The sequence below is a fragment of the Helianthus annuus genome, chromosome 10 (genome assembly GCF_002127325.2).
Source record: "Helianthus annuus cultivar XRQ/B chromosome 10, HanXRQr2.0-SUNRISE, whole genome shotgun sequence".
In the NCBI taxonomy this organism is placed as follows: Eukaryota; Viridiplantae; Streptophyta; class Magnoliopsida; order Asterales; family Asteraceae; genus Helianthus; species Helianthus annuus.
Genome location: NC_035442.2, coordinates 72,035,616 through 72,049,421, shown reverse-complemented (window position 1 = coordinate 72,049,421; position 13,806 = coordinate 72,035,616). Strand labels below are relative to the sequence as shown.

At 35.3% G+C, this 13,806-nt stretch overlaps 2 protein-coding genes across 2 annotated transcripts; one reads left to right on the top strand and one right to left on the bottom strand.

Moving 5' to 3' along the window:
• Positions 1-5,228: 5,228 nt before the first annotated feature.
• Positions 5,229-5,914, top strand: LOC110871459 (copper transporter 6). Its single transcript, XM_022120200.2, has one exon. The coding sequence runs from the start codon at positions 5,251-5,253 to the stop codon at positions 5,653-5,655; it is 405 nt and encodes a 134-aa protein (XP_021975892.1). The 5' UTR covers positions 5,229-5,250; the 3' UTR covers positions 5,656-5,914.
• A 379-nt stretch (positions 5,915-6,293) lies between these two features.
• Positions 6,294-12,390, bottom strand: LOC110873677. Its single transcript, XM_022122668.2, has 8 exons — positions 12,242-12,390; positions 11,369-11,422; positions 11,236-11,271; positions 10,816-11,135; positions 10,399-10,590; positions 9,168-9,386; positions 7,389-7,869; positions 6,294-6,555 (listed from the first exon to the last, which is right to left on the bottom strand). Exons 2-8 carry the CDS (start codon positions 11,400-11,402, stop codon positions 6,491-6,493), a joined length of 1,347 nt encoding a protein of 448 aa, XP_021978360.1. The 5' UTR covers positions 11,403-11,422; positions 12,242-12,390; the 3' UTR covers positions 6,294-6,490.
• Positions 12,391-13,806: the final 1,416 nt, after the last annotated feature.

Genomic DNA, 13,806 nt, shown 5'->3' with positions numbered 1-13,806 from the left:
TGAAGGATCAAATGGGCAATAAGTGAAGCATGGGTGCCCCCTACTCGACCCATAACACCTAGAGACACCTGCCCATCATCCATGATCACTTATAGACCAATGTGTAATGATCTAAGGGCTTGTCTTGCACTATAAATAGGAATGTTGTGTTCATAAGTTCACCACTCTTCAAACACACTTCTCTGATCATCTCTGGAGCTTCCAAGCTTTCTCTTATCATCCTACTTCGTGTTCAAGTTTCTGTAAGTTGTTTAAAACATTTATGGTCTTGTTTGCTTAGCAAAATAGCTAAAAATCAAACCGTCGTAACTACGGTTTGACTTCAAGATAAATCCTTGATAGCTCAGTCTTATGTCGAATCAAAAGTAGTTATGCGTTGGTATTTTGGTGGGTAATAAACCTCTAAAAGGGTTCCCCCTGATCACCACTCTAACTATGTCAAATGTCGAGTCAAACGTACACCCAAAAAGTCAACAGAAAGTCATTTTGCAATTTTATGCATAATTTGTAATGTATATGTTATGAAACCTGTTTTGACACTTATAAAACATGATGTTAAGTATATAAACTTGTCTAAACTCGTTTGAATCGACCATTTGCTATATTGGCCCGGTTCGGAGCCGAATGTCGCAAAAGTTTGACTTTTGCTTTGACTTCAGTTCTGACCCGTTTTAGTACAATGTAGATATGCCTTAGGACTCTCTTAGGACCAGGTCACGTGATGGTATCACCCTCTGTGACCGGTTCGTTGTTTATCCGAGTCTTTTATGCATTTCCGTTAATTACTTAAAAGTTAACCATAACGCCCTTTTTAAAATAAAACGAGTATTTCGGACACGTGAAGGGACCATAACCTTGCTTACTAAGTTCTAAGCATGTCCCGAAAATTTCACGCCAATCCGAGGTCTAGAATGGGAGTTATGCTAAATAGCGCATTTATAAGAAACTTTTGTAATAAACGGCGCAATTAGCATAACGTCTACCTAAACCAAGATTCCGTCACCAAAACTTTTACCCACTGTGTTAAAATAATATTTTGGGATTTTTAAAGATTTTTAATTATTTTTACCTTGCTCATAACCTGCGGTTATGGCTACGGTTCGGTAAATACCGAATATGCCCTTTTCGGCCAAAACTTGAGTTCTACAAGGTCTTTTGACCCGATTCCAGTTGCTACTGATTTTAAATAATAAATATGATATTTTAGACTTATCAAACTGATCGGGAAACTCAGGTTTCCTGTAGAACTCAGAAATCCCTTTAAAAGTCTTTAAAATGACCGGAAAACCCCTACGGGGCTTATAATGAACCAAAACTCGTTACGGGCATTATGGAAGGTATCCTACTGATACCACAACCTCTTTAAAGTATATTGACTTAGGAAAACAGTGTAGGACTCCTACGGTTACCCGTTGCGCCTATTGCGCGCGCGGTTCGGCTTATGTAACTAGTTTACATAAATTAGCCGATATGGGTCAAACCATATTATTTTGACCCCAAAATCCAGAGTGTGAATATTAAACCCATATAAAACAAGTCTCCGAACTTGTTGGGTCAGAATCACATTCTATTCTCGGTTTTCGCCTTTCACGCGATTAAACCGTATCTATCCCTCGAAACTAACCGGTCTAGGCTACGGCTAATATAAAGACCCGTTAGGATTCTAATAGGTTATTTTAAAACCTTCGTTCCAGAATAAGGAGCCCCAGTAAAAGATATCAGTGACTTAATTGATTAAGGAATATACATTGCAAAGGTAAATACTTTTAACTTATTTTCCCTTATACGGGCTTGGGTTACGGTATATAAAATACCGCTTGATTGAGCATCAAATAATTCCATCGTTGAGGTGGTTCATTGAATAGTTTGATCGCCTCATTTAAACAGTCTTGTTACTTAAAAGCCTTTGGGGGGGGTTAATGACCATGTCCCGGATATCCTTGGCATCATTTTACGAAATGGCCACAACCTCGACACCCGGGTGTAGGCGTACACCCGGTTGATGTCTATACTATTAAAAGACGTAGCCGATGGTTTACCCGCCTCGGTTTTACGCAAATGTGGTGTGTCTATTGATCTTTAACCCGGCACGATCCGGGCTACTGAACGCAAAGAAGGAACATGTAATTCGTTCACAAGATTATAATTTTAAATAATTCTCCCAAGTTATAAAAGAATTTGTGCCTCGTGCATTCAAATCAATTTTATCAACCATTTACAAAAGAGTCGGTTGAATGTATTTACCAGTGTAAACTGACGTATTTTCCCAAAAAGATTAAGTGCAGGTACTACACGTAATTGGCTGGCATTAGCTCCATAGCATCGTTTTGAAGCCTCGCAAGCTTGGTGTCTTATCTGTTGAACTACATTTTTATTTATTTTGATCCATCCCGTGAATACTATTCAACTAATTGTAATACATTGATATTACGGTAAATGGTTGAGTTATATTTATCTTATTGCTTCCGCTGTGCATTTATATATTGTGGTTTGACTATATTGTTGCCAACTACGTCACGGTAATCCCCCACCGGGCCCACCGGTGATACACGTGGAAATCGGGGTGTGACAGCAATGCATCAAAAACACAAAGAAATGTCTTATTTCTAAAACGCAATAACCAGAGAACACTTAAAAAAGTCTTTTTTCTAAAACGCAATAGACTGAAAACACATAAAAATGTGTTTTACCTAAAACGCAATGGATTAAAAACACTTCAAAAATATGTATTTCTAAAACGCCATAGCCAGAAAACACATAAAAATGTCTTATTTCTAAAACGCAATGGCCTAAAAACACAAAAGAAAGTGTTCTATTTAAAACGCAATGGACTGAAAACACATAAAAATGTGTTTTACCTAAAACGCAATGACTAAAAATACTTCAAAAATGTGGTTTTCTAAAAACGTAATGGCCAGAAAGTGTTCTCTTTGTCTACGAAAATGAGGCAATTTCCAGAAAATTAAATTTTCAGATGCAGCTCGACCCCAGCCATGGGCTCTGCCCCTTGGACCCTGCTCCCAGGGGCGCTGCTCCCGGACCCCCGCCAAGGGTGCGTTGCCCCCTTGGAACCCCCGTAAAACGCAATGACTTAATTCAAAAACCCAGATCATAAAAATGCAATTCAAGAATTTCTTACATGGATTGAAGCCGATTTCTTCAACGATTGACGAAATTTGAATGATAGAAACACTTATCAGTGATCGAATCGAACGGATCAAGTGATTCGCTTCAAAATCACGGGAAAAAATGAGATATTGTATGAAGTTAAACTAGGTTTCTTCAAAAAAAGTTGAAGAACACGTTGATTGGGTGTTTGAATCATTGATTGGTGACGAAATCGCACTATAATGTAGTGATTATTGAGATAGAAAGTGAAGAAAAGGTTGAAGATGGTGGGTTTTGAAGTTACTGAGGGGGAAGAAGGAAGAAGATTGGATACGAATGAATAAAATACCCTTCCTCTTTATTTAAATTTGCCACATGTCATAACCCTATTGCTTCCTATCCTTCCTAGCCAAAATAAACTTCCTATTTGATTCTCTCCTAGAAAAATAATGTGTAAATGAAAAAAAATGCTGTAAAAAAATATGTGATAAGTTAGGAAAATAATGTGTAAATGAGAATAAATCTGTGATAAACTTGGGGTGAAGACATAAACATTAATATGTCTTTTTTGTCTTTTAAGAATACAACTAGGTGAACACCCGTCGCGTTGCGGCCGGGTACACATTCACATATTGTAGAAGCCGAAAAAACTATTCTGTGTTCATCTAATTTGCAACGACATTGGCATCGCTGATCCCGTATAAGTGTTGACTTGTAACGTGATCTATGTTGTATAAATCATCATTATCAGCTCCTCCAGCACAAGAATCAGCACCCAGCACCTGCTGCTATCCTGGATATTGCTTCAAGGACGCGAAACTCGGTCCCAAATCATCTGGACTGCTGCAATTTCTTTGCAAACGCCTGGTATTTTCTGATGTTGGAGACTCATCATCATCAATGTCTATTTGTACATCCGACTTCTCTATAATATCACATAGATCACATAAGATATTGCCACATAATGTTAAACATGACAAACCAGAAACATTTAAATAAAAGTGTTACCTAATAAAAGATTAACTTGTTCTGGCTGCAACAGTTCATCTGGCGATATATCAAATGTTCACATAATTGGTTCAGCTCTTTTAAGACATCCTTATCTGCAGATACTATTTCAGCAACATGATTCATGAGCTGCCACATTAACTTTGCAGCTACTTGTCTATTTGTTTACTTCATGGATTCCTCGAATAATTCAAATCGGATACAACTCTGATTTCGATGGTTCTACCGAATAATTCAATCAGATACAACTCTGACTTCGGGAATTAAGACAAAAGTGTGGTTTTTGGTGAATTCATATGAACTAGAGAGAATGACCAAAAACTGATATTGAATTTTAGGGTTTTTCTACAGAGGTGGTTATTATTAGTTTTAAATTTGAATAAAATTGCCATAAAATTGTTTGTATTTTTTCGGTAGCTCGACCTTAGCATGGGGCTCAGCCCCTTGGAACCCCCCTAGAATACGGGCTTCGCCCATACACTTTGAATAACTCAAACAAGCGTGCACTCTCGCATCTTCTAACTTGCTTGATGTGTATTATAATTCACTTTGATCAACAAATCAATTCCGATTACACTAGAATATCTACCAAGAACCATATCCTTAGAATGAAGTGCTTGTTCCAACTATTGTACACCAACTATATGCTAGAAACTTATCTAGGGTCAGTGCACCCCCGTAGGCATATAGTGCTCCTATACGAGCGTTAATTTTTAACTTGATTTTAGTTTGTTTTCCAAACTTGTGTGTAATTTATATATCAAGTAAAATAGCTAAACAAGTGAAGAACGAGGTCCACTTATAGTTCACAACTTGCAATTTTGTAAATTAAGAATTTTAAATATCAGGTTGCACCCTACATTGAAATTTTTTATATTTTTAGCATATAATATTGTAGTCCAAAAAAAAAAAAAAAAAAAAAACTTTTACTACAATAGAATGTTTCTAAAATTTCAAGTACAACTATGAAATGGCATGGTTCATGCCGTTTTCTTGTATTATGAGTCATTCTTGTGATTTTTCCAATGTAAATCTACATTGGTTCTCTCTATTTAACCAACATACCCACAAAGCAATTTGGACATATACCATAAAGTTAAATAACGGTCTCTCCCACTTCTCCCTTTAAACATTATGTCTCATGACATGCCCATGCCTATGCCTAATCACACCATGGATGGCATGAGCATGATGCACATGACCTTCTTTTGGGGCAAAAATGTAGCCATGTTATTCGATGACTGGCCTAATGGCAAGTTGGGCATGTACATTTTGGCTTTAGTTGTTCTCTTTGCCGTCGCGGTTGCAATCGAGTTTCTAGCCTACTTTTCTGCCGTCAAGACACGAGCAAGTCCAATCATGAGCGGGTTGGCTCACGCGTCGGTTCATGGGCTTCGAATGGCACTTGCTTACCTTGTAATGTTGGCTGTGATGTCCTACAATATTGGTGTTTTTATATGTGTGGTGGTGGGACATGCTTTCGGGTATTTTCTTGTGAAGTACCGTGCAGCTTTGAAAGGCAAAGATGATTTGGTGTAATATCTATTTGACTCTGCAATTTGGCAAACACATATTCGACTTTTGAATAAGCAATGTATTCATTCCAGTTTGGTTTTTAATAGATAGGTTAATAGGTTAATTAATTTTTGTCCCAAATAATATTGCACTTTATGATTTTACTAAAGGGTGCATGAGTTTGTAGAGATTTTTGTTTTGTTTTAATTTTGATGGAATGATGATGTAACGTGTTTCTGTAAATTTATTAGGGAATACGCAAGTGTGATATTTGTTTGGGAAATGATGTGTTGATGCTAACCATTTGATCCAATGCAAAATTTTCAATTAATTTTACATGTTTGCTTGGTATAATAATAGGTGTAAGATCAATTTCGAAACCATGCCGGCCTTCTTTGTAAAAAAATAAGAAAGCGTTTAGGCCTCCCAAATTTTTGAGTCTCTGATTTTACAATGTACATATAATTAGGGGTGTGCACGGTTCGGTTTGGTTATTAGCATTATCCGTAACCGTAATCAAAGTCATCGGTTCAGTTAATTTGTCGGTTTTCGTTTCGGTTCGGTTAATTTTCGATTAATAACCAATTCAGACAAGCCCTCGTTTCCGAGAGGCCCAAGATTTAGCGTCTCTAACTGATTTAACCACACTGTAAACACCCACGTATTCAAATTCCTAGACTTGTACGCCCTGTCTCTATTCAGCCAATAGCATCGAGTTTGTAATATATAGTTTAGTTACAAAAAACTAGTTGTTTAGATTGTGTTTAACAAGTCAAATCTAATACTGATTTTTTTCATTTGTTTAGCAGTATGTATAAACCTTTCCATAAATGGTGTTAGAACCCTGTAGCTGCAATCACTATGGCTCACACTTTATCATCCGAACCAGCTGTGTCTCACTTTTATTCGGCTGCTTCTTTCTTCCTGCATGCAGGTTCAAATCCGTTTACTAAAATATAACGTCGAGGAGAAAATTCTCACCTATTTATTTATAAATGGGTCGGTTTAGCTTGTGTTTTATCTCAAACGGGTCAAATAAAAATGCAGTTAACGGAACACACTAGCACAGGTCAAAAGGGTATGCAAACTCCAAAATTGTTTTTATAATCATAGTTAATGCATTCAATATATATGAAATAGATAGCCAAACCAACCAAGACATGGCTTGTTTCGACTTGTACTAAAAACTAAGCAGTTAATGCGGTAAAAGATCGGATATCGGTCAAGGACCGATATTTGAGATATAGGTTATCGTGATGGGATATCGGTAATTTTCATATCAAAGAATTTATATATATAGCAATTTAACACTAATAATTCGATATACGTTATTTTGCAACTTAAAAAACACTAACACACTAACAATTGTAGCAAATAGGAACCCATTAAGAGTTAAAACACTAACATTTAACACTAACAATTAACACTTAAAACACTAATAGCAGCAATAAGAAGAAAGAATGATGATAGAACTAAGAAGAAAGTTACTGATATCGGGAAAATCAGTGATATATCTGTCAATATCGCCGATAATATCGGTACCGAGTCTCTGACCGATATTTCACACGGGGACCGATAACCGATATATCGGTGATATATCACCGATATTAACTGCATAGACTAAGAGGTTTACCCGCTTTGACAGGTTACCCAACCCACCCGACCCGCTCATCTTGCCACCTCTAATATAATCAAATAAAGACTGCTGTTATAAAGAGAGAGCATAAATGCCATGCAAAGGGAGAGATTTCACATACCGTTAATAAGCTTGATTCCTAGCATCTGTGCCAGCTCAGCTTTGCGAAGCTTATAATAACCTTTGATCTCCCGTTGTTTGGCAATGGCCCGTAAATCACTTACAGTGTAATAATCCTCCTTATACACTTTACTATATCTTTCAGCTCTATCAAGAGGGCTAGACACAATGAGTGCAAGGTGTGACTTTGAACCTGTCAGCAATGGTGAATTGGATTTCTTCCGCCTTGAGTACGTACTGCTAGAATATCGGCTCTGAGAATGGGAGATACTTTGTTTCTGGTGGTGTTGTGGTTTAGGGTACCCAGGAGGAAACTCCAGTTCTTTAAGATTTGCATTTGCTTCTTCATTTGATTCTACGTAAGGAATGGCTGCCAAACTCATTGCATTAGTTTCTTCAGATGATTGTACATAAGGAACCGTTGCCAAACTCATGCTCTCATCATAAAGAACGGTTGCCAAACGCATGCCTTCATCAGATGTCTGGCAGTGAACAGGTGCAATCAAATCAATCGAATTACTTTTACCGGTTCATAAGAGTTGATATAATTATCTCTTTTGGATAAAAGAATCCAAAGTGAAATTGGTTGGCTTACAATAATGTATGCAAGTCATGTGACAGGAAAAAGTTTAGGAATAATGGATTTTAATAATCCCAACTATTAGCCGTTGGCCGGTAAATGGAAACCAAAAAGGATAAAGGACAAAAAGAAATTAAGGTTCTGTTAGTAAAGGTCCATTAGTTTACAATACGTGAAAAGGTGGGACCACCACTGGTTATTTTTGAAGTTCGGACCGTTGCCGGCCAACGGCTAATAGTTTGGATTATTAAATTCCATTATTCCAAAAGTTTAGGCAACGGGTCTAAATTAGTATGGGTTAAAATGGGTCATCTTTTAGCATGGGCCGGGCTGTGTTGAGTAGACCCAAAACACTCTTTAGTCCATGTTTTAACTAATTAACATGTTGATGGTGATTACAGAAGAAAAATAAAGTATCATAAAAATAGAGAGTTTAAAATACAAGTCTCTTACTGTGCGACAGTACGCAACCAACAAAATAACGTGCGTAATTATGATATAACATGCGTAATTAGGGTAAAAACAACCTATACATGATTTGTGTTTTGACCATGCGTGATTTCTTCTTCACACGTAATTAGGATTTGAAATTTATAATGTGCGTAACTTACAGATGAACATGCGTAATTAAGTCGCGTACCGTCACACGTTAAGGAGCTATTGTACGTTAACCTTCCCCCATAAAAATATATTAAGATTTTGGATATTTTTGAGTTAGGAGACTTTCAATCATTTGGTCCAAATAAAAAGGATTTAGGAGACTTCGAACCATTTGGCCCAAATAAGAATAAATTAACGTTTTGAAGTTGTCCAAAGTCTATATTATTGTATAATGTATACAACCTCCTAAATCATTTTATTCAAGCATTTAGATTGCTATTGTAACAAACTAACAATGTTTCTTCAAAATCTGTTTTTCTAAAAAATAGTATTTCATTATCGCAACTAGTGCATTCTTATTGTCACAAAATTAAGTGGAAAAAAAAAATGTTTTGCGGGTCAACCGGACCCTGCCCATTTTGACCCGTACTAAAAAGCGACATTTCAACGACACCTTTTCTTACCAGTAACCCGACCCCAACTCTAGTAGGACATAAAGAAATAAAGAATACACTTAAACTTCGACGTAAACAGTAATGATACAAATTTTTCATCTTTCATTGCATCTATATGTAGACCTTGTTAAGAAAATTACACTACCTGGGACTTGATTATGCTTAGCTGATGTTTCCGCTTCCCTTTAGTTTCCAAAGATGGTTTCGGGCAGATAGAGTTGCATCTGGGAGTCATATCATGTAAAATATCCTTTTTCATTATTATAGGGCCCTTTATCTGAAATTTGCTCACTTCTATGCCTGTCTTCTTTCTGGAGCCCCAGCAAAGACTTTGAACAGAATATTTAGCCATAGAGCTCGTGTGCTGCATAACAGATTCATATCAACAGTTAAATCAACCCAATTTATAGGTATTTGTGTAGGTGTAGTTTGAATTTTATCTTAAATCGGTAAAAGTTCAGAAATCAACTAAAAGAGAAGGTCACCAAAATGTATTTAGATTGCATAAAAAACTCCTAAACCATTCAATGAAGCATTAGATTAATACTATACTAACATCGCTTTTCTAATGATGTAACCCACTAGTATATATAAAATGCAAAAACTAGAACACAAAAGTGTTTCTGGGTCGGCCCGTTTTGACCCCTGGCCCGACCTACCCATTTTTTTCCAACTCAAGTTCCAGCACATGCTATGCAGTTAATATCAGTGATATATCACCGAAATATCGGTTAACGGTCCCCATGTAATCTATCGGTGTCAGATATCGGTCAAAATATCAATACTAATATTATTGGTGATATTGACCGATATCTAACCGATATTTGACCGTGTATCACCAATTTTCCCGATATCAGTACCTTTCTTCTTAGTTCTACCATTCGTCTTTCTTCTTATTACTGCTATTAGTGTTTTAAGTCTTAATCAGTTCCTACTTGCTACAATTGTTAGCGTCTTGCAAGTTGCAAAAGGTTAATTTGTTAATGGTAGGAGAGTATACTGAATCGTTAGTGTTAAATTACTATATATTATATAAATTCTACATGATATTAAAATTACCGATATCCCACCACGATAACTGATATCTCAAATATTGGTCCTTCGATATCCAATTTTTTTTTCGCATTAACTGCATAGATTTGAAGGTCACCAAATTGTATTTAAATCGTATAGAAAACTCCTAAACCATTCAATCATACATTAGATTAATATTATACTAACATCGCTTTTCTAATTATATAGCCCACTAGTATGTAGTATTTATAAAATGCAAAAACTAGAACACAAAAGTATTTCTCCACATCATTCATTTTATGCAAGATGATGGGAAAGAACTGAAATGAACAAAATCATAATTGAAGATCAATAATACTCACAGGATCATCTATACTTCCCTCTTCAACCTTCACTATGGCCGATAAAATTTTCTGTTTCTCCACAGGGGTTACATTGACTGTTTTGAATTTCTCTAATTGGTTAGCATTTGAAGAACTGCCAAATTGTTTCTTCTGAGTGTCTGCAGGCACCTGAGAGTAGGAGCTCGAAGCAGTGCCGGTATTATCTGCAAACTTTTGATTTTGAAGGGAAAACATAAAAAGGCATCCCTTCAAGAGAAATATACCCGTAAAGTGATATCTACCAAGAACAGACAATGTGCAATTAAGACTTAAAAAGAAGCGATTCATGCAAGTAAACCTTTCGACAGTGTGCAAATCAAAAAAGAATGTTGATGTTAATGATAAGAGACATAGAGATATATGTATACAGTATATATCAGTATCCAAATACTAGACCTGTAAATCTTTCTTTTGTAAATAATGACAGAAAAGAGACTTGAGAATGTCATCTATGCTTTCAGCCGGCTCCCTGCATGTTGACAAAAAGCCTTCAGCATCATCCTTTAGTTTCCTTATCGAAGAGTCAAGGAAATCAATCTTTGCTCTCAAGGACGTTGAGAACATATTTGAAAATACTTCATCTGTGCAGGCGAGTTGACTCAGTAAGTCCATTAACTCTGCTTCATGTTCAACAATTTCAGTATCTGCTTTGCTTAACAAAATCTCAAGCACGTGTATGCAGCATTCCGTATTTATATTCGTCTGTTCTATCACATCTACAGATTCAGTAAGCTTGTTAGTTGCACAACTATTTATCTTACATAACCAATACCAATAAAAAATAAGAAAGGCATAAAGCAATGGACAGTGGATCACCATAAGGATGACAGAATGAAATTGTATCTTCATTTGCTGAAAAAAAAAACAATAATATAATAATATCAAATAAAATATCATGAATAAAGAAAGAAAAGCAAGAATGTTGATAAAGAGGCAAAAATGTGGAAACCTTGAGAATAAGGTGGGCCCCATATACCATCCATGGATTCCGGATACAAATCACCTGAAATATAGTCAACAAATAGTCTTCTTTATGCCAAACTTCAGAAACCAAAAAGATCAAAAGAAAAAGGGGACCAATGATCTCTTGGCTTAGTGGTTCAAGTCCAGGCAATGGGGTTTTAATACTAACATATTAACTACTAACCCGGTTAGCGATATCCTAACCGTACTCCATTCAAAAAAAAAAATCAAAAGAAAAAGGGGAATCTAGTGCTTTCAGGAATAATTAAAGACTATAAATCTATAGAATATAACATCTTTTCATTTCCAACACTAAACACAAACCGTTGGATACTTAATAGGATCTAACATTAATCATACTAATCAATTTTGCAAATAACATTAATTTAACAATAGCAGTAAATTAAACAAAAAATAGCAACCATCTCAGATACTGTTACTGAAACAAACTTGATAAAAACATTCCAATCGATAGAAACAATTATTAAATTACTGATCTCAAGAACTTGATAAATCCACTAACACGATCATCAATCGCACATTTATGCTACATAAACATGAAAACTCGCATCGAAGTCATGAAATTCGTTGCTGAAATAAACCTAGAGTGTCAATACAGTGAAATCATGAAACTAAGAGTGCAACCAAGACGCAAAACTATTGATATATTGATCTAATGAACTTGATGAATCCAGTAACATGATCATCAAACATTAAATCGCACAATTACGCTACATAAACTGATAAAACTCAAAGCGAAATCATGAAAACGATCCGCAACATGAAATACCTAACGAAAAGTGAGAAATCAACAAAGAGGAGAATCGCAAAGGCGAGGAGAAGAATCCGGTGAAGTTACCTGTGATTTGACCGGAAAACGTGCAATCGAGATGGTGAAATGTTAGGGTTTAGGAGAGGATGAAATGTTTTGGGGAAGAAGAATGATATGCAGAGTGGCAGTGACAGTAGCAGAGTTGTAAATTGGAAAGTAGGAGAATGCAAAATGTATTTATCATCACGTGGCTTGTTGGGGATGTTGTGGGGACAAATGATTTGTTGAGATTTGGGGGTGCAATGATGGTTGTCACGTGTGATTGAAATTACCTCTATATCATTACCTCTATATCATTTTGTAAGTTCAATGAACAGGAAATATATAATATTTTAAAGATCCAATTTACAACTACTTTTTTATTTATTAAATTTAGAAATTTTTATATATTTTCCTTTTATAAGCTTCTTTATTACGTATTTTCCCAAGCAAAAAAAAAAAAAACAATTACATATTTCCCTTTTTTTTGAGAAATTACCCAACGACCCTTTCCTTTTTTTTTTTTTAGAAATTACATATTTCCCATAATGTTTAATACGATCATTTCCTCTTCCCACCTACATCAGACGGCGACCGGCGTTAGGTGGAACTTGGAAAAACATCTCTGCGATTCATTTAGTTTTTTTTATTTTGTCTATTTTAATCGTGTCAGAATTACAATAGATGTTAATGGAGTTTATTGAATTAGAAATCATAAAGCTAAATCTGTTTAATTTCCATTTTAAATATTTATTCGAGCATACCTTATTATTTTATCATTTCTCCTTTTACCAATGATGTCTGCGCATGATGAACTTTTTCATTTCATTCTATTTTTTAATTAATTCAAACACAATGGGTTTTTTTTAGAAGTAATTATTGTTTCTTTTAAAAGCTTTGATTGATTGAGAAAAAGATGATTAACTTTGAATTTGATACAGTACTTTCAAACCATAGCGATGTTAAAACAAGCAGTAAGGAGTATGTCAATTTAATTAATTGTATTCCATTCTTTCATCTTTTATCGTCTACCAAATATTGCAAAGTAATAATTTATTCCATTCTCATATGGGTAACCAAACACAACAACGGAATGGTAATGATCCATTTCATTTCTTTGTCCATTCATTTCCTTCGTCTATTTCATTCATCCGTCCATTCCATTACCTCATACAAAACAGACCCTACATTTTTTGAACGAAATTAATTATGAACATGTAAGGATTGCATTTTAACAATAGTAACAAGTAGAAGAATTAGGGTGATACTATATGAATTGGGTAAATATGTAATTAATTGATGATATTAGAATGGGGAAATATGTAAATATTCATTTAATAGTTTATTAAGGGTAAAATAGTCATAAATAAGAGTCATTTTAATGAAAATGAGAAATATGTAATATATATGGGTTAGGGAGGGGAAATATGTAATTGTTTTATTTTTGATTTGGGGAAATACGTAATAAGGCAGCTTAGGAGGGGGAAATATGTAAAAATCCCTTAAATTTGTGCCAAACCAATTTACGATTTTGTCCTTCTTTAAAATAACCATTTTTTTCATCAGTTTAAAATTATGCTTTTACCTCCAGTTCAAAATAAAATTATGCTTTT